At 36.3% G+C, this 20,796-nt stretch overlaps 1 protein-coding gene across 2 annotated transcripts in view; it reads right to left on the minus strand.

Moving 5' to 3' along the window:
* Positions 1 to 20,796, minus strand: part of BCKDHB (branched chain keto acid dehydrogenase E1 subunit beta) — a 109,556-nt gene that overhangs the window by 31,660 nt on the left and 57,100 nt on the right. Inside the window, exon 9 of one of the 2 annotated variants that reach the window (XM_005485934.4) lies at positions 14,047 to 14,133. The exons of the other annotated variant lie outside the window; for it this stretch is intronic. Coding sequence (XP_005485991.4) covers positions 14,047 to 14,133 — 87 coding nt within the window. The remainder of the gene's footprint in view (positions 1 to 14,046; positions 14,134 to 20,796) is intronic. 2 annotated transcript variants of the gene reach the window in all.

The raw sequence follows: 20,796 nt of genomic DNA on the forward strand, positions 1-20,796 counted from the left end.
TGTATTTAAAACGGATATGCAGGATTTTCTTTAAAATTCATAGCAGCTAATTTTATTATGTCATCTAGAGTGCATTTAGCTGTGATGTTCACAAGAAGTAATAATGAGTAATAGCCTCACCATGGCATCAATTATTATTCAATTTCTGCTTACTTTCTCTTAGACTGTTTGTACACATTAAATACAAAATATATAATCAGTGTAACAGAGAAAACCCTATTATTTTACCACACTGGATATTCCTCTGTCCAACAAATGTCATATGCATGGTAGATATTAACATATTTGTATCTTTTAAATTAATCAATTCCTGGGAAAGCAATGTTTTTAACCACAGGAAGCTCAAATTATGTATTCACAACATCACAGAAGTCACACAACTTTCTAAAAGTTAAGTGATTGAAAGGTTCCCATGAAAACTCTGAATTCAGTATGGAAAGATTTCTGAAACATAGTTCTCAGACATCCTTTTTTGCAAGCCATCCTACCTATAAATAATGCTTGCTCAGGGGCAAGTTCAGCCCATAGGTAAGCAAATAAATCAGAGGAAGGGACAGGAAAATAATTTTTATTCTAAATATTAATTTTATCTCTACTTCAAAAAAACTCATTATATTAGCATTATAGATTTCTGTATCTATTGGCATAATACACATGCAAGCCAAGTGTCAATCTCTATCCATGGGGAGGCAAATTTCATCAGCTAAATTTGCAAACCATGAAACACATCACTGTTAAACACAAAAGTGCTGCTGCCTCAGGAAATAAGATACTCCCAAATCTACAAGCCATTTTAAGAGAACCTTTCAAACCACGCAACTTCACATCTTCTTATTTCCGAAGCACTCTAAATTTAAAGAAGTTCTGAAACCAGTAAATAAATAGTCAGATATGGACAGAAAACCCAACACCTTTTCAGTCACACAATCATGAGTGCAAAATTGCTGGGTAAAAATCATATCTCTCTCAAAAGGTAGAAAAGCTTCTTTATAAAGAAGTTTTGAAATGCTAGCTATGCCAAAGTTAACTAATGATGTGTTCATCTCAGTGGTTCAATTACTTTCAAACAGAAAATTTAGATACAGACCTTCCCTTTTTCTTTCAGTACTTTCTTTTGAAAAAGTATCTCTGTGATTATGACATTTTTCTCTCATTTATTCTGCAGATGATCTATGGACTATCAACTTTAAAAGGAATAATCAGGAGATTAGATTACTTTAGAGTAGATTAGATTAACCTTTTTTCACTCAGTTTCTTGAATGAGAACCACTAAGAAAAAGAAGCAAGCAATACTGTTTCAGTAAGCTTCAAGACAGATGTGGATTGATTTTTTTTTTTTTTCATGTCAGGCCATGTATTTAGGTAACCAAATACAGACTTCTTAGTCTAACTACAGGTATCTTATAAAGGAAAAAAAACAGACACCTTTAAAAAGAAAACTTATATGAGAAGGACTGGAAAACAGAAGGCAGTGGAGTCTCACAAATAGCTTTTAAAAACAAAGGCTAAAATAATAGAATTTCTTTTTCTGATTGTCAGTGACAGAACCACCATAATTGTGGCATATTTTTCAGATGGTTGGGTGACGCCCACTGCACTGCACTGCATTGCCTATTAAAACTTCCAGCAAGGCAAGACACACTGGATAATGAAGATTCCTTCTTTACTGCTGCTTTTATCATTTCATGTGGCATGGGTGTAATTTTGAACTGAATCACTGTGTTAAGGAACACCGAGTTCTCACAAAAAATGTACTTCATTTTGACTAATAGGGCTTAAAAGAAGTGTGCCCAAGCTACAAGTTTACTCTTACAGTTGGATGCTATACAGCTTCATTTAGGTCTCCCAATTATATAGTAAGTACTGGATATTCATGCAATATAAAGTACAAAGCCATAGAGGATCCTGATATAATGTTGATGAAATCAACCAAATTAGAGCAAAACCATGACATGTTTCCTCTCTAGAACACACAATGATATATGATTCTTATGCATCTATCAATATTATTCCTAATACTGCAATATTAGCACACAGTCTTGGCATATTATTTCTTGGCACTTTTTAGCTATTTACTTATTGCAAGATTATTCATCAATGCACAGCAAACCTAACCTTGTTGGCTGAACAAAAGAAGGTACAAAAAAGCAAAGCACTAGAGTCTTTGCTTTAAAGAACTAGAGCTTTCCAATTGTACACATGTGCAACCAGTCAAAGAAGAAAACAGGTGATTCTTAGGGCAAACCATCCTCTCCATGCACTGATATATAAAAGAATACTAAAAATGGAATAATAAAAAAGAGGTATTCAGAATGAAATCTTAATTTCACAGACTTCATCACCAGGGCCTACATTTGCACTGTGGGCAACTCAGAGCCAAGTCAATAAAGCCAGAGACACGTGGGGATTGAGAGGATATGGTATCCACATAAGAACTGAAATCTGTGCAGCTTGTGTTGCCTACCACCCCCTGGGAGAAGAGTCAGGTCTTTTTTTAATGTTGCTTTGAGTAGAAAGTCACATTTTATCTATGTTCCTTCCTAATCTGCATTACTCCAAATGTAGGACAGCAGTTTCTTTAAAATGTAGAGAAGAAATGGCATGCTTTCACTAGATATAGGGAAAAAGTGAAACACTTCCGTGCCCACTTCAAACATCTATTCAAGAAGACATTTGCACGCCTTAGACACCCAAGTTACTGTTAGTCATTTGTGCATGCTTAGTGCTTCAGCAAAACACAGCTGAGTGATGAGCATGCCACTTGCTGCAACATGGATGAAAGGCACATCTTCAGTGATGACAGGGAACAAAATATTTTTTCCAAACAAATGTATCTGAGGAACAATTCCAGCTACAGCTACACAGATCAGCTTTTACAGAAACTTCAGAAACTTCTATATGTAGATTAATAAAAGATGGATTTGGCTCTTTGTAGAGAAACTTTTTCAGTTTTGAATGTTATTTTATAAAATTATTCCTTCAGTGTTTGGCAAAGAGGAAGCAGCCCTCCCTCCCTCAGTCACAATGAGCATTAAACCTTCACCAGCCTTTTCTGCTTGTGAGATAAGTGTCATTATAGAAGGATTTGTGCTGTGTGTGCCTGGAACTTTGTCTCTTGCTCACCATGATCACTGTTAAGTGTGGCAAGAGTAACAAACATTTCCTACAGGATGCAGACAGATGCCAGTACTGCTATAGCTCTTCCATAAATGCTGCCTTTCAAAATCCCACAGTGGTAGCAAACAGCACAACTACAAAAAGCATCACAGGCACTGCTGATACACACATATGAATTATATGCACAACTAGGAGTACCTTAGCTCATTCTCTTTTGCTGGTGTTACATTACAGAATAGAGCTTTCTCTAGCACAGATCTTGTCACAGGTAAGATCATAGGAAGAGAGGGGCACACAAGGTTCTCTCCCAGTGTGGTTATTTTTGTCATGTAATGGACCCTAACTGTCCTTTTCATTGGAAATTAGCTCCAGGCTTACATCTGCTATTCAGGCATTTTTACCTGCCTTTAATCACTTTTGTAGCTTAATTGCCTCACTGTAACTGCTAGATCCCTGCATGATTGCAATGAACATGTATCCATTTGCATTCAGAAGGACTGTGGGACAAATAAGACTATTTGAAAATTTCTTTCACTATGCCTACCTATAACAGGGAAACTTGGCACTGTCATAACTTATCCTACTGTTGTAGATCCAGATTTGAGGCTTTAAGCCAGGTTTGATATCTGGGGCACTGAGAAGCTGTGCCTGCCCCAGAGAGATCAGACAGTTTCCTTCTCAACGAAGCAGCAGAAGCTCCTAGACTAGTTTTTTGAGGTAGCAAAACTGTACCCTCCATTTTGTCTTCTATATTAAAAATCTTAATGTAGCCAACAGCAACAGTATAAAATTCACAGTACTCTGGAAGAGCAGAGAAGCTCAGAAGAGCTCAAGAGGCTCTTTTTACATCTCTTCCTACAAATATATTCATCACAGAACTGAAATAATTTGATTTTATGAACATACATAAAACATCAATAAATACACACACACTGTTTTACAGGCCTTTATGCAATTATTAAATTAAACCTGCAAGAAAATTAAAAAGGCATAGTTCCTTACATATTTCTTTTTATTTTTAAAACTTCATTGAGCCATTAACATAGAAGGATAAATTTTTCTGTGTTGCTCTATAATTTTTCCCTATTCTCAATAGATTTTTATATGCTACAGGCCACTCTTCTCTAACCATGCTACTCTGCACTATGTCTGTTGCTCTAAACTAATAGTCTAGCCAGATTATTTCCAAAAGCCATATCAAATATGAAAGACCAGGAAAAAAAACAGAATATACTTGCATGAATCAGCACTTTACAACCCCAAACAACAGACTAAAATAATTTTTTCAGTAAGTAAGACAAGGTAGTGATTGTATGGTCCAAGGAAGTAAACCTGACATGCAGTGTAATTAAAAACCTTCACATTTTTCTTTACCCTGGCTCGCCAGGGTGCCTTAGTATGTTTTAACTTGTTGTACCTGTGGCTAGTAAGGGATTCTAGCATCGCACTGAGGCATTTGGAGAAATTATGCCAAAGGTTGAGTGACTTTCACCACCCAAGTAGTTTTTTACAGCTCCAGGGCACTGAAAATTGAAAGAAAGGTCATTATTACACTTTAAAGGAGACTCCTGGGCTCCCTATCATAAACTGCTGTTCAAAGCGCTTACTAGTAGTTCTAAAGCAACTCATAATTTACTAGGAATTAAATATAATGCCAAAGAAAATAAAGCAAGTTACACATTGTTCAGCTTTCAGACAGGAGAGAAACTGATTATCCTTGAATTAGTAGGTGCTCTGCAGAGTTGCCTTATTCCAGAGCCCTGTCACAGATCATCTGTAATTGGACTAAAGTCAAAATTTCAAAAAACTTAATTTATATTAATTTTCAATAAGCAACGAGTGATTTGACAGGGTGTAATATAAAGGCCTGCTGAGTAATAGGCTTATCAAGGACCCAAAATTGCTAGAGGGAAGTTCATAGTTCTGATGTTCTCCTAGATCATCATTAGCTGTATTTACATATCAGCTAGAACTGCTGACATTACTGAACTACAATATGGTATTAGAGGGGAAAAAAAGGAAAAATATCACTGGATCGCACAGCAAAAAACATAAGATGTGCAGTTCAGAAAAGGTTTTTTTGCCCTCCCCACAATTAAAACCATTTCATTTCTATCAGCTCCATGAGCTATCAGAAATGTAAATGCTAGAATCACAACATGATTCTAATCAAAACAGTTTGCATTAAAACTGTAAATGTAAATTCTAACTTAAAGTAAGTAAAAAAAGGTTCCTTCCATTAGAAGGATTCCTGGCAACTACAAAAGTGAAAATGCAAAGGGAAGACAGTGTACAGAAAATAGAAAATTTAATTCTGCCTCAGTGCCCATGTTTTTGGTCTTTTTCAGAATTAGTATATGGAAGACTAAACACATTGTTTGAAGTTATAAATCACATTGAATGAACATGGATGTATCAACAGGACAATGATGCTGGAGCTCAGCCTCAGGCATATGAACATTTGCATGCCAAATTAAATATTAGAACATGGAAAAAATGTCCTCATTGGATACACCAAGAGCACACTTTATACTCTACACTTGAGTTATTAGGGTGAATCAAACACTGAATTGTTCAGTAGTTAAAACTTTTGATTTCACTGAACCACAATGACTTTCAGCATATTCTTCCACTTTACCACTTTGTATTGCCCAGGGATAAACTTGTTCCTCTTCAGGAATTTGCATTTAAAAATAAAAGTACTTGGCTGCACAATTCTGTACCCCACCAATACAAGGAAAACCAGTTCTGACAGGAGAAGACAAACAGGGTTTGACACAGCTGGAAGAAATGCTAACACACAATGCAGCTGAAAGTGGGACAGGAAAGGGTTATTTTGTTTCAATCCCAAAAGCTGTTGCTCAATACATCACTTGAAAATAACTCCATAGAAAGCATTCAAGTTAACCCTCAGTTTTAAAAATGCTCTTTTCTCAGTTGAATGCTTTTGTTAAAGGTGCCTATCTTGCAGGGCTTTGCCTACCATAAATGGCAGCCTGGAGAAGCAGGCAGTCACAATCTGATCACTGGCTTGAGCTCTCCCTGTTCCATCCATGGTGAGGTGTTCACGGGCACACACCCCCCTTCCAACCCATCCTTTCCATCTGTGAACTCTGGTCCTGCAGCAGCAAAGCTGGCCTGTGCAGCACACTCCAAAAAAGCAGGCATTTATCCACATACAGTGGGAACAGTCCCCCAAAACTTCACTGCTGGACTTGTTCTCTCACTTACAGAGGACTTTTAGTAAGGCAGACCTTATTGTTCTCCTCTCCATTCAGTGCCTATGGAAACTGCCAAGCTCCTGTCCCATTTTTCATGTAAACAAACAGCTTTAGCCCTATAGCACATGGGAAAAGCTTACTTCAACCCATATTTTTAGACAGAACAGACCCAAAGCCAAGTAGATGGGGCACAGTCACATAATGCAGAAATCCATGTCCAAATCAGTGCCAGTGGGATTCAAACATGGTTTAATCATTTGCTGCCAGAAGAACATGCCACACGTGGCTGACTGAAACACCACCTGAAGGCAAGGCATTGGTTCATGTCCTCTGTCACCCATGGAATGACACCGTGCCCAAAGCCGGGAGGAGCGAGTGTGCATGAGCAACCTTCTGGCTGGCACTACTCTTGGCCCACGCGCCCACTCCTGTGTGGACTTCTTCATGAAGTGCTTCACAGAGCTGAAAACACTTCAAGCTAAGCTGCAGATGAATAAGACATTTTGATATTTGTTATGTCTATAGAGACTGGACTAATTGGACATGTAAACACTTAATGCTTTCATCTTTACAGAAGGTATTCTGGGGCTCATTTTATGAAAATCCACCACCATTTTTGAGCACTTCATTTCGCAATGTTGAATCTTGTTTTAGAATTTGAGGGGTGAGAGCTTGTTTTAAGAAATGTATTTGGGAGGTTTGCACAGTACAGAATACAGTGTCCTGTTCAATATTTGGCTACACTGAATTCATTAAATCACTCTTCTCTGCTCAGTATTGAATTTATTCCAGCCTAGAGAGAACATAACAGTCCCTTGTAGCTGAACTATAACATATGCCACTATTACAATCATTTGCTGTTTTCATTGTAGAAGAATTTGTTCTTCCTTATGTTCACTAAAATTAAAGAAGCATGTGTAAATTGGACTTTAACACATGATAACATCAAACAAAATATCCTAGAAGTCCATTTCATCCTGTACTGAATTTCTCACATCTTCTACTGCATTTCCTAGTTATTAACCAAGACATCTGTATATGTATAAGTATCAGAAGACAAATGAAAATTAAGATACTTCCATGCAGTGAGACAAACTAGAACAAGAGACTTTTGTGCAATAGCCAAAACAGTTTTGGCCTCATAGATTTAGTGTGAACAAAGTCCCAGGCACCACCCTGTGAACAGGCATTGCTTGTTAGATTTTGGCTCTCTTTTAAATGTGATACAGGTTCAGGAAAATGCCATCTCTGCCTGACAATCACAACCACCAAATCCCAACAGTTGGGCTCACAAGCCCAGGACTGTGCAGGCACTACAACAGTGAGGGGCAATGCTCCTCCGCAGGGCACACGGTGGAGTACAAGGCACAGAATTTCTTCTTTCTTATTTACAAAAGAAAACAAACAAAAAAAAAATCCTAAATGTTTACTGCTATATCCAAGCTCTTTAGAAAGCTCTTTTAAAATAAAGAATAACTCTCAGTTTGATAATTAATATAAACTATTCACACTAAATTCTTACATCAAATTCCTAATCTGAAAGAGAATTTTTAAAATACTGATTTTACTGAACTTTTTAGAATCACTGTTGAATCATACTTTTCAAATATTTTTCATAATGCATAAACCTTTTTTTTAATAGATGAATAATAAAGATTCATTTCCTTTGAGAAACCCTGGGTTTGTAACATATTGTCTATTCACTTTTATTTTCTACATTGTGTAACAAAATATGCTGACATTCAATGCTATGCAATACTCCAGACTTGTATAGCAAAAATTGCTTCTAGTTCATCCTGCATCATAAACTGGGAGTTTGCTGAACTGTTTAGAGTCACATTTAATAAACATAGGCAACATTTTCATGTACCTTTGTCTCCAGTCACTGAATGGCAAGTTTATGCTGGTACTTCCCTTACTGCTCCCAATCCCTCACTTCAGAAATAATCTTATTGGTTTTCATCATTATGGCTTATTTCTGTATACTCTGATTTTCTTTTCCTTCAAATCCCTGTTCTTTTTTGTATTGCTAAACAATTTATGACCACCTTGAATTTACTTGCCTGTATTCTAGCTTCTCTTTATATTCTATACTAATATTTTCTAGATCACACTCCTACTGACAGAAACTGATGGTGTGATCTATAAAACCAGACTTTTATATTGCAGTTAGTGATTGCTGCTAGATGTGCCAAAAGAGTGATAGTGAAAGTTAAACAGAATAACAAATGAAGCACCACATTGTGTCAATATTTCATCTCTTCCAATTCTGCTGCCTATTGTAATTGTGATTTACTGTATTGTAATTGTGTCAAAGGAAGCTAAAAAACATTAATTCAGATGTGATAATTTTCTTACATCAGCTGAAGTACCATACTGCTGTACCTCTATGTTTTAGTGAGCCTTTTTCTTGGATATTTATGTTACATTTAGTCCAGAGCCTCTTTCTTTAGCCATCCCATTAAATGGCACTCAGTGAAAAAAGTCTGTGTGCTATGAAAAGCTGTCCAGGCCAGCCTCAATTATTTTTCTAATCAACTCAGGGAAATATATTTGAGTCTTTTTATTATTTCTCCAGTTGAATAGAGAACAATTAAAATTTCCTTCATTTCCATAATTATGTAGTTCTAACAATTTGTACCTCAAGCTCCTCCAGTTTCTTAACACACACACACATTCCATTATGTCTCAAAGGTCAGTTCAAAAGGCAATTTGTTTCAATACACCTTGTGAGAATGAAAACATTTACCTATAAATGAAAAACAATTACACCAGAATCACTGCTTTCAATAAAGTCAGACTTTCATACCAGTTTACAGCCTGTTCATTAAAGTAAGATTTCAAGAGTCACCAGCACAAAATCTGATGCTATTGACCGTAACTTAAAAATCAATCCCAGAGACAAAGTTATTCATTAGTTCCTTTGGCACTAAGTACAAACACAGGTGCATAATCTGAAACTCAAACCTGGTCCCATGGATATTTCTAAGTACTGCACTATATTCACTTCCTCAAACCACCACAGAGACCCACCGAGGACTGCAACAGCTTCCTTGGAAACCCCACCTTAACTTCTACTCATGGAAAACTGAAACAATGGAACTATTTGGAAATCTCAATATCCCAAATTCTAAAGACACATAATGCAATGGTATGAAGAAGTATTTGGGACAAATATTCTGAAAGCATTTTGTTGGAAAGGTGAAATTTTTCATTTAAGACTGTGTAAAATAATAGTTACTCTACACAGTTCCTTTTCAATATCAGTCAGTACCAGGTCATTTTATTTCAAATGTTCACACCGCTGAAGTCGTTACATTTCTTTTTCTTGTTCTTTTACTTTTTTGGGCATATTTTTCTCCTATGGCAACCTGCTTTAGGATAAAAATGCTGTGAACTCTGATGTCTTAAAAAGCTATTTCACGATACACCCACTTTTCCTTTTCCTGAAATGCATCACACAAAACCAGCTCATCTAATAGCTTCCCCTAATGCCACACTCTAGCAGAAAATTACACCACTTACTGGAGATTAGGCCTTATTTTGCTGTAGGAGAAAGAAATCTAAAGCATTGGTGATCAAACAGTCAAACACTGTTATATCCAATTTATAGATACAGAACGCAAGATTTGAAAAAACAAGATCATGTAACTCAACTCTCAGAAACAGGTTATTTCACTGAGTTTTCTGAGTCCTATCCTCTGACTGATACCAGTCTTCTGGGTAATTCTGAGAAACACGCCGAGTCCTCTGGAAGGGCTCCTGAGGACTGAGCTGTGCTCACCTGAGCATTTCTTGGGTAGCTGACCCAACATCCCCTGTGCAGGCAGATGCCCAAGGACAAAGTACTGACCAGGCAGTGAGAAAAGAAACTGTGCTAAAAACAGGAACCGCAATTAAGTCAGAATTGCTCTGTTCCTGAAAGAATGATCATCTGTGCAACTGTCTACAAAAAACAATGTGCTAACTTGTTACTTTATAGACAGCAAATTTCTTTACTCATACACATTTCTTTTATTTTAATAACAGCATGTATTTTCATGGTGTATCCAGCTATAATGGCATCAATGTACGCAAAAATCAAAATTCCTAAATGAAAATTTAAATTCCTTAAATGAAAACATTTAAAATTATTAATTTTCTATTTTTAGTAATTTCAGACATTACTTACAGAGAATGGCTAGAAAACCACCAAGATCTTCCTAAGATGTACATTTCCTGTATTTGCAGGATCAGTGCCAGAGGTTATATGCTACTTCCCTGAATTTATTTCAGCTCTATCAGAAAATAGCAACCACCACGAAGCCACAATACAAGCTTCCTTTTTATCCCTTTCTCTCTCTGTTTTCCCATATCTGTGTTTCCCCAAACCACCTTGGCTCCCACATCTCTCCAGCTTTGATTCCTTCTCTAAACATCCCACAAGGCTTGTATGATTCCAAAATGCTTCCTCCTGCATTCCATACCAAGTTCCCAGTGCTGGCAGGCAGCAACTCTGTGAAATAATCTGAAGAGTCTCTTACTCTTTGTGCTAGCTGCTCCATCCTGCCTGGTTCTCTTTTTTTTTTTTTTAATTTTTGTTTTTAAACAGGACACAGTTACTGGGTTTATGTTTCTGTGTATTACAAATGATTAATATACTGATGATTTCCACACACAGTTCTTTATTATTTTGGAAGTGACATCTCAGTGGACTTCTCTCCCAGTGCTTCTCAAACTGTGCTTTATTCAAGTTTAACCCTTCCTCTGCTGAACAGAACAGTTTTGCAAGCTTTGATACAAAATATAAACTATTTGGACTTTTAACTGCACCTGTATTGAATTTGTGCTGGTATCTGTAACTCACTTCAGAATAGCCATTGAGAGCACATATGAAATACTGGAACAAAGGGCAAAGTTTTGTCATGTAGAGTTTTAAGAAAATCATGTTTTCTTGGTTTTAGTTTTACATCTGAGCAGAGCAAATGACCACTTAGTGCAGTAACATGCCCCTTTAAAATATTCTGTACTCGACACACAACAAATCTGATTTAACATGCTCTCCAAACGCTGCTTTTAACCTCTCATATGCAAAAAGGAAAGTATTCAATGTATTTTTTCCTATAGTTCATGACTGAAAGCCATCATTACCATTTGATCTCTTTTCCTTGAATTGTATATCACATGAAGTGTATGTGACCACTAACTTTTAAAATAGCCTATATACTTCTATTCACCTTATTTCTGTGATGAGACCTCACAGCAAGGATGGAATAACAATATGGAAACTAACCATCTAATCCAACTGGGCATATTTTATTGAAGTCTTATTGCTTCCATGTGTTAGAAGAAACTAAAGCCAACTGCAATCCCCAATTTTTGGCATTCTCAGTATGCATTGTATCCAGCAAAAGAGAATTTCACTTTTTGTTTTCATTTTTACAGCACAGTGATATTAGACATACAGACTTAACTCGATCATTAAGAAAACAAGATTTTTAAGTGAATCAGAAAAGCAAAGTCTTTATTATGCCTAAAGCAATACTGTTCTTTAAAAGTTGTAACTTTTTATTTTAATCTCTTTTGCAGTATAATCTTTAAAGAACTCATATCAAAATTTTAGTATGGGTGATAGAATCTTCAAGAATGGAGATACATAGTAATTATAATATGGTTATAACACAGAGTCAAGTCAGGCAATTTATATGAAAGAAACTTGTCATGGATAAATGCAATGCCAAAGAGTTATATTCAAATTTATTCTGAGGGAGCACATGAAATAGACCAATATTTCTTAAGATACAAAGCCTAGTTTCCTAAGAAAGATGAATATAAAATTATGAGCAACTATAATAAAACAAGTATTTTCTTTTATTATTGACAGAAATAAATAGCCCTCTACTAAAGCATTTTCCACTTTGTTTTCTAAACAAGTGATATTTGTCATATATACTTCTGATATGAAAAACAACACCTCAAGCAGGATCAATCAGGTAAGTGGCTTTCTCAGTGGAGATCAGAGAATTAAAAACTAATATTGTAATTTCAGCAATATATTGGGCATCCCATGTTTTTCCAGTTATATTTGCTGATAAGATTTTTTTTCAGCTCACTTTTTTATCCACCACATAATATGCTTTCCTTAGTTATTTGGAAGATTTTAACTTTGCTGCTCACCTTAGAATAGCTTTCTCCTCAAGTGTTGATAATAATACAAGATGCTAGAAGACAGGCTCTTTTGTTTGAGTCTATTTCACATTTTTGTGAGAATTTATAAAGAAAATTAATTTCCTGCACTCACAGCTGGCAGTACCTTATGGTTTTATTAGTCCTAGTTTAATCAGAGGCTGTCTACTAAAGAAAGGAGGTCAAATGCTGATCATTTAGAAGGATGAAAAATCATAGAATGGTTTGGGTTGGAAGGGACCTTCATCTCAATACAGCTCCCTGCCATGGGCAGGGACATCTTCAACTAGACCAGGTTGCTCAGAGCTCCTCCATTCAACCTGGCCTTGAACACCTCCAGGGATGGGGCATCCACAGCTTCTCTAGAAACCTGTTCCAGTGCCTCACCACCTTCACAGTAAAGAGTTTCTTCCATATATTTAACATGAATTTCCCTTTGTTCAGTTTGAATCCATTACGTTTTCTTATCACTAAAGTTCCTGATGAAGTGCCCTTCTTCAGCTTCCTTGTAAGATACTGGAGAGCTGCTATGAGGTCTCCATGAAATCAAATATTTGGTTCTTAACACAGAAAACATTTTGGTAGAAAAAATGAATTTAACTTAACATGATTACATGAAAATTAGTTCAACTACTCTTTAAAAGAAACTGTACCACCTAGTTAAAGAAACATATTTAATTCAGAATTACACTCCTGGAACTATTCCTTCCCATAAAAAGGCTAATTACCAAATTTTAATAACTGCCTACATGGTTTATATTTTGAATATTGGGAATTTTACAATCCTGTATCATTCTAGTCCTTTAATTTAACTATCCTAAAATAATCAAAAAAGAGTCATCAAATAGTGATGTACACAATTTGGATGTTTCTAGAAACTGTAACTACTGATGTGCACAGGAAAGAAATCAAGTTAAAGGGGAAATTTCCAGGGAGGTACAGGTATAAAACTCATCAGAAAGCTCAGGAGGAATTCCAAAACCTAATGCTCCAGCTGTAAGTGACACTGATGGACATCTCAGCCTTTCCAAGCTCCTCTGTGTGCACAAGCTTGACACGTGCATGAGCATCACCACAAACACGTGAACAGCTTCTGCAGACTTTTCTCAAGAGGTCTCCGAGCACTGTGTGTCACACTGTGTTGTACTGTACTGGACATGAATGATTTTCCTTTGTCTGATTTCAACATTCCTAGCATGTATTTTTAAGTAGCTCAAGGGATAAGCATATGAGAAAAATAAAAAAGAACAATAAAACCAGACTACACATGAAGATTTTCCCCCTGCATCTGAGAGTGCACATTCTCCATGTTTTGCTGTGAAAGTTAAATTTCTAGCTTAGCAGACACTATGCACAGTGCCTAGTAGGAACATCATTTCTCATCTGTTCCAATAAAGAAAGGCAAGTATGCAAAAAACTGCAAAACAGAATAACTTTAAAAAAATATAAAACCTCTACTTTCAATGTAGTGTTAAGAATTTCTTCTACAGGGAAACATTCATCCACACAACACAGAACACTTAAAAACAAATAACCTGTGTACCTGAACTGTGGAACTGATTTCAGATGCAAATCCTCCTGTAAGGGGAGCCTCATGGCTAATCAGCAATCGCCCAGTCTTTGCCACCGACTGAAAAGGAAAAACATATGTCCAAAATGTCACCAAATTACAGCTCTTGTGATTTCTTACTTGTACTACTCGTGGAATATATGAAATATGTGACTTTGTTAGCAGTGTTAGAAAACAGCTCCTTTTCCCCTCTTGCATTTCCAGTGAACAATAAATTATCCTCAAATACTCAACTGAGTCATTAATAGGATGGTTTTATACTTACTATAAAAGTATTCACATTTTCCACTCAATTTTAAGCAAGTATCAAGAATAAATTTAAATCCGTTTCATATTAATTTACCCTATCACTGCAAACAGTAACATTTCTGAAATAGAATAAAGATTTTAACAAGTAGCCAGTAAAAAATTGAGTCCTCAAAATACTAAAATATACATACACAAAGAAATTCTTCCCTGATATCGCTGTACAAATAGATCCTATATAGCATCATAAATCACTGCTACTCAAAAAGTTGCTAAATAAAAATTTTAGCAAGAAACGTGTGGATTAGTGCTGCATATTTAAATTTTACATGGCAACTAGTAGTACCATTTTCTAATTTTAAATTTCAATGTTTGTGCAGTTGTTATGTAATACACTTCATAGCTAAATAAAGAGCATAATATATACAGATGACCTAACCATCTTTGATGAAAAACCAAAACTGTGCTCCTTGCAGACTGTAATAATGAAAGCAAAATATTTTTAATCTTATGGGAAATATAAACTTCATCATACAGAAATATATTGATGTTTATTGGTACTATGCTAAATTGCCTGAATCAAACAGTATCGGATACCTTTAATAAGAAATACGGTAGCAAAGTCTCTGCTTCCATGACTTGCATTTTAAAATTATTATAATAAAAAGGCTCATTAAAAGGTTTCATAAACTTCTAGATATGCACATGTGTGGGGGCCTGAATATATGTTGTATTGTAAGACCTGTGTGGTTCCAAGTTGCTCCAAACGAGCTGCAGCTGCAGGGTCCTTAGTTGGGCAGCAGCTGTAGCTCGTGAAGGCAACTGAGATAAATAGGGGTGGGTCAAGAGCCCAAGAGGAGCCCCTGAGAAGATAGAAAGGACTGTGCTGCAGAGAAAGGAGAAGAGCCCCAGCAGAGAGGGAAGAACAACGCTGCAGCGAAGATTGCGACAACTGGTGCCCCGTGTGAGGAAGAACATGCAGCCAAACATCGAGAGAAGGGGTGGGTTGAGAGCCCAAGAGGAGTCCTTGAGAAGACAGGAAGGACTGAGCTGCAGAGAATGGAGAAGAGCCAGCAGAGAGGCAAGAACAACACTGCAGCGAAGATTGCAACACACATGAAAAAAAATCAGATTATTGTGTATGTTAATCTTTCAAGAACAGTTGCAGTCCAATATTTAAGATAAGTACATAGTGTACTGCTGGTTGAATATTATCCATTAGTGGAAGGGCCCAAGACAGTGCTTGCTATCAGATCAGACCTTCTGAATATTGTGATCTTTAATTTAATGTCTACACCAGCACACTCTCCAGTCAGACAGCTCCATGTTATCTACATAATAGGACACAAAGGCAATGCCCTAATTACACAGCTTTCTCTCTGATTCAAGTATTTTACTAACTCTTTTGCTTTTCTAGCAATGACTCCATCAGTGGCTCTAAGCAGTTCATGCACAGATGTACTGGCAACTTGTAGGCTACCAACATGTTCTGTATACTGTACAACAAAATGGTCTGAAAACATTCAGAGCTAAACAAGACAGAAAAAGTAATTTCAGCAGTTGGAAAGTAATCCAGTTACATAGGCTGATTTCTGGGGTATTTTTCCAGCACTGGAAATTCATATCTAAAGGAACAGAGGTATTAACTGCACTATAAATCTGTCCAGTACATCAGAACAACAGTTCCACGAACAAAATGTACGCTCTAGTTTTAAGCTGATATGATTAAAACTGATACAATCAGTTGCTATAGAAAAACTGATACAACTAATCAATGTTAAAGTTCGCTCTGGTTGTTCATTTTTTTTTAAATCCTCTTAATTTCAAAGAAAGATTCTTTTGCATTACAAGCTGTCATTAAAGTTACAGATTTTGTTTCTCAGATAACAGAGTATAATCTAACACTGTTAGTATATGGGAAAATTCACATGGGGTCAGACCAATAATCCATCAGTCCAGTAAATTATCTCCCCAAAGAGATAATTTAATGTTTAGGGTAAAATAAGAATGTGCTCCTTCACTATGTCTCAGTCTCCAAATATTTTCACATCTCCCATTTCTTGAATTCAATATTGTCTTTTATACTAAATAAGTAATAACTTTTATTCATCTGTTCTCAAATTTAATCCATGTAAATAAAGAAAATGCAGGGGGGAAGGGAAAAATAATCTCTTCTTGGTAACCTGCTTCTACTGTGTGAGAAATCCTTGTTTTTACATGAGATTCCCATGGGCTCCAAGGAAGTCCATGTCTGTGGGAGCTTGTTAAGAGTGAACAATCAGCTGTGATCACCAAGCATTGCATACAAACATCTCAGCCCTACTATAACACACTATATGCACAAAATCATGCAGAGGTTTGGAGCTTTTAGAACCCAACCAACCCTACAGTGCGTTTTTCAGGAAGACATGCAATCTAAAGTGTTTCTAGTGTTTGTAAATGAGTCATACCTATTGGTAAATTGTTCCAGTTTTTACATCCCTTCCTGGTTAGAATTTTGCACCCTACTTCCAAATTAATTTGGCTGACTTACTTTCAAAGCTGCTGCTTCGTGTTTTATTTCTGTTTGCTAGAAGGAGGCACTATCTATTATCATATTTCTGCTCCCAAATGAATACATTAAGAGTGTGATCAAATGGTCTCTTAAATATGATTTTGATAAATTACGAAGACTGAGCTCTAAATCTTTCAGCAAACAGCACATTTCCAACTCCATCATTCTTGCAACCCTACCCTGAATCATCTCCAGTTTTCTATGTCCTTCTTGAAGCACACCCATCTGGAACCAGCATTCCAGATTTTATCAGAACATCATCAAATTCAAAGATAATACAGCTGCAGTACTGCAGCTCTTGGATGTATGAGGCCTGTTGGCCAAAGCATTACTGGACAAGTCCAGCTTTCACTGATAACTGGAACTCCCTGCTTGTAGGAAAGAAGGTTAAAAGATAATGGTTTCCTGGAATAAAGATGAAAATATAGTGTGCCTTTATTATTTCAAGACACAAAATTATATTTGGATATACTGAAAAACATCTTATGCGCCTGAGCTTAGCTCAATTAATGAGCTTATGTTTATCAGTAACTGTCTATTTTATTGTTTTCTCAGCTGTTTCTTACCTCTAACTTTTTACCAGTAATGATTATAATGTTTTCCATATATTTGACAGAAATATTAAAAAACAGGTTCCAAATCCAACTTTGCAGGAACTTGAGACTATTTCCATTCACTATCACATTCACCACACAGTTACAAGTCAGCTCACTACTAATGTCCTACTTTTCAAACTATGATAATTTATTTTTGAGCACCTATTAAATGTTCACAATGCTGAACAGTTGAGCATGTATTTCTAATTACTGTTGAATAGCTGCTTATTTCTTGGTAGTGTCTTCTGAGCTTACAGATCATTCTCCCCAACTAATTTAGTACAGGTTTTTTGTGGAAAAACTGATCCATAAGGTATCAGACTAAGAAATTCTTGGTCAATAAATAATTTCAGTTAGCAAACATTTTGCAAACATACTGCAATCCTTGTATGCCCTCTTAATTTTAATAATTATCTTGCTTTTTCTGTCTACATATGACAGCACAATACAGTAATAACAGCAGACAATAACAACAGATGGGATTCTTCTAAATACAATTTTTAAATATCTATTATCATGAAAAAATATTTCAGTTGGCATAGCTTAGAACAAAGCCAGGCAAACACATTCATAGTATCCTAGAAAGCTAACATTTAATTTCAATATCTTCAAATGAAAATTTAATCTTACTTCCTGGAAGCAAAATAGTTATTCAGTTAAAAGTGCAAATTTCAAAACTAGCTGCTCTACTATCTACAGGGCACCACAGACATGGTTAGTGATTATTTGCAGGTATCATGATTGTTCTTTTATAAGGCATTAATTTCACTTTATAAATCTATGGCAAAACATTAGTTCCTGTTAATTTAAACAAGGTGATTATTCAACTGCCAGGATATCAAAGCCCAATATTCAGAAGAGCATTTAGAGTACAAATAAATGCAGCTCAATAACATCAGATAATGGAGTCCTCAAGCTTCAGATTTCCTAGGAAACGTCACTGCATAAAACCAGAGAAAACAGTGGCTAAATCTGCACAGTGTAGCACACTGGCCAGCATATAATCCTACCATTTTAGCACCTTTCTGAAGGTGGACAGATGGATTGGTTTTATTGGTCTGGATTAGGTAGAGAAAAGGATGGCCTTTCAAAGAACAATATATTTTGTCCCTCACAACCAAACACTTGTATTTCTGTAAGGGATAGATTTGCCCCACTTCCCCAACATCCCCATTCTGTCTTCCAAAACTGCAGTCTTTACAGTTTATTACCTAAGTAAAAAGCTGAGATTTTGAAATGCATGCACATTCTGCATCTCAGGAAGATTATTTTTGAAAATACATCTTCAAAAGTGTGGTATGTCTTAAGAGATTAGCACTGATAAAAATGTTCCTTCTTTACAACTAGAAGTGTTGCTTGCTGATCTTTAAAGTCTACATATACTTCAGAGGGCACCAAGAGATTCTGCATGTATATCACATCTTAAATTAAATGAAAACTGAATTTTATTTTTTTTTTTTGCTATCTTCAGTAACACACCATAAAGGGAAGTCAGAAGCATTATCCAGGCACTTAGAGAGCATGGCTTCTTGTATCATGGTCACTCTGTGCTGTCACAGCCAAGTTCAGATGACAAAACCCTGGGCTTCCAAAAGGGACAGGTCCTACCCTGCCCAGAACCTCTTTTTCCCAGACCATCCCTGACAGCTCCTCAATGCTGAGGGCTACTGGGGAAGTCACTTGAAGGGGATAAATCTGATTTATCCTGTACAGTTAGTACAGAGCAGCAAACATCACTTCAGAGACAGATTTTGAGATGGAAAGTACATCAAGATTTGCACAGAAAAAGCTTCAGCAGTGCTCTCTCCTTCTGGAAGGCAGCAGTGACCCAGGTTATGGCACACCAAAGTCACCTCTGCTATATCCAATCATTAGAGAAGAGACTCTAGGGCTTTAAACTATTAAATTAGTCCTCCAAAAAACCACAGAAACCAATACTTTTCCACCTCAATTTCACTGTCATTTCTGTTTTACATTGGTGTCATTCACAAGAATGACAACTGATAGTGCATCAGAGAAAACAGCTAACAGCACGATCCAATAAGGAAATGCAAAAAAACCTAATGCCTTTGCAAAACAAATGCTTTCAGCGTGCACTCTGAAGGTTTTCTGAGATGCAGCCCAGTGTTTTTATAGTGAAGCAGTTGAGCAAATTGTTTTCAACCTGCCTGACCACACTCTCTATCCAAGAGTTTCTATAATCACTTTTCTGTTCAACTCTCAATTCATTTTGTTGGATGTTTTCTCCTCTCCTACAGGCACCGATGACAGAAGGAAACAACACAAGCCTGGCACTTCCAAGCACTTTGAAATTCAAGTGCTGACACTACCAGTAACATGTTCTGCCCTTACTTAGGAGAAAGCAGCCAACCAAAATGAGTTTGATGCTAAACCACATGTAACACTACTGCTCTCCACATATAGCAACACCACAACTACCAGTGTAACCAGCTGGTTCACTAACACAGACGCTGCCTTTAGAGATACTATCAAAGTCAAACTTTTCTTATAAATAGCTGATATTTTTTCACAATGGTAAGCTAGATATTTTCGTTAAGAAGAAAATTCTGTTCTCAGAAAAAAAAAATATTTTCCATCTCTTACAGAAAAGGACTTTTTTAAATTATGTTCACTTTCCCCTTTAAATTTTTGCATGCCTTTGATTGTGTTCTTTAGAAACTATAAAAATTTCCTGCATAATCAAAAACTAGCTTTCCTAAATAATTTTTAAAAAGCTGGAAAGAACACTCAAATTATATTTTTAGTGTATTCCATTTTGTACTGAGCATGTATGAAGCAATTATAAAACTGTATAAAAATGAACATTAATTGATATGTGCTTTTCCCGAAAACAAATCAGAATATGGAAGCTTTAAAAAAATTACTTGGTAAAGTTCCAATAAATGTCTTGAAAAACATTTTCCTTTTTCATTTTTAGACCAGCTTAAATGAATTTGTGTTTGGAAAATGTAAACCCTGAGGGAGGCTACTCTCCCCAATCCATTAGTTCTACCTCCCCTTTAACGTTTCAATAACAAATTGCATAGCAGCATTCTTGGTACTGAACACCACAAGCACAGGGATAGAATTAAGATCCCAGATTTCTATTCAGCACTTCCCACTGAGAAATATGTAACTTAATCTGCCAGATAAATCACTGAGGATTACATTCACTTAGCACATGCAGATCCACAGGATGACACATCCCAGCTACAATGAAATGTTTGTGCATGGGACACACTGACAGTCTAGAAAATGCAGTTATTCTGTCCCCTATTTCCAGACATCCCAGAGGATGAAACCCACTGGATTCTTGTGATGTCTGGA

The sequence above is a fragment of the Zonotrichia albicollis genome, chromosome 3 (assembly GCF_047830755.1).
Source record: "Zonotrichia albicollis isolate bZonAlb1 chromosome 3, bZonAlb1.hap1, whole genome shotgun sequence".
Taxonomy (NCBI): Eukaryota; Metazoa; Chordata; class Aves; order Passeriformes; family Passerellidae; genus Zonotrichia; species Zonotrichia albicollis.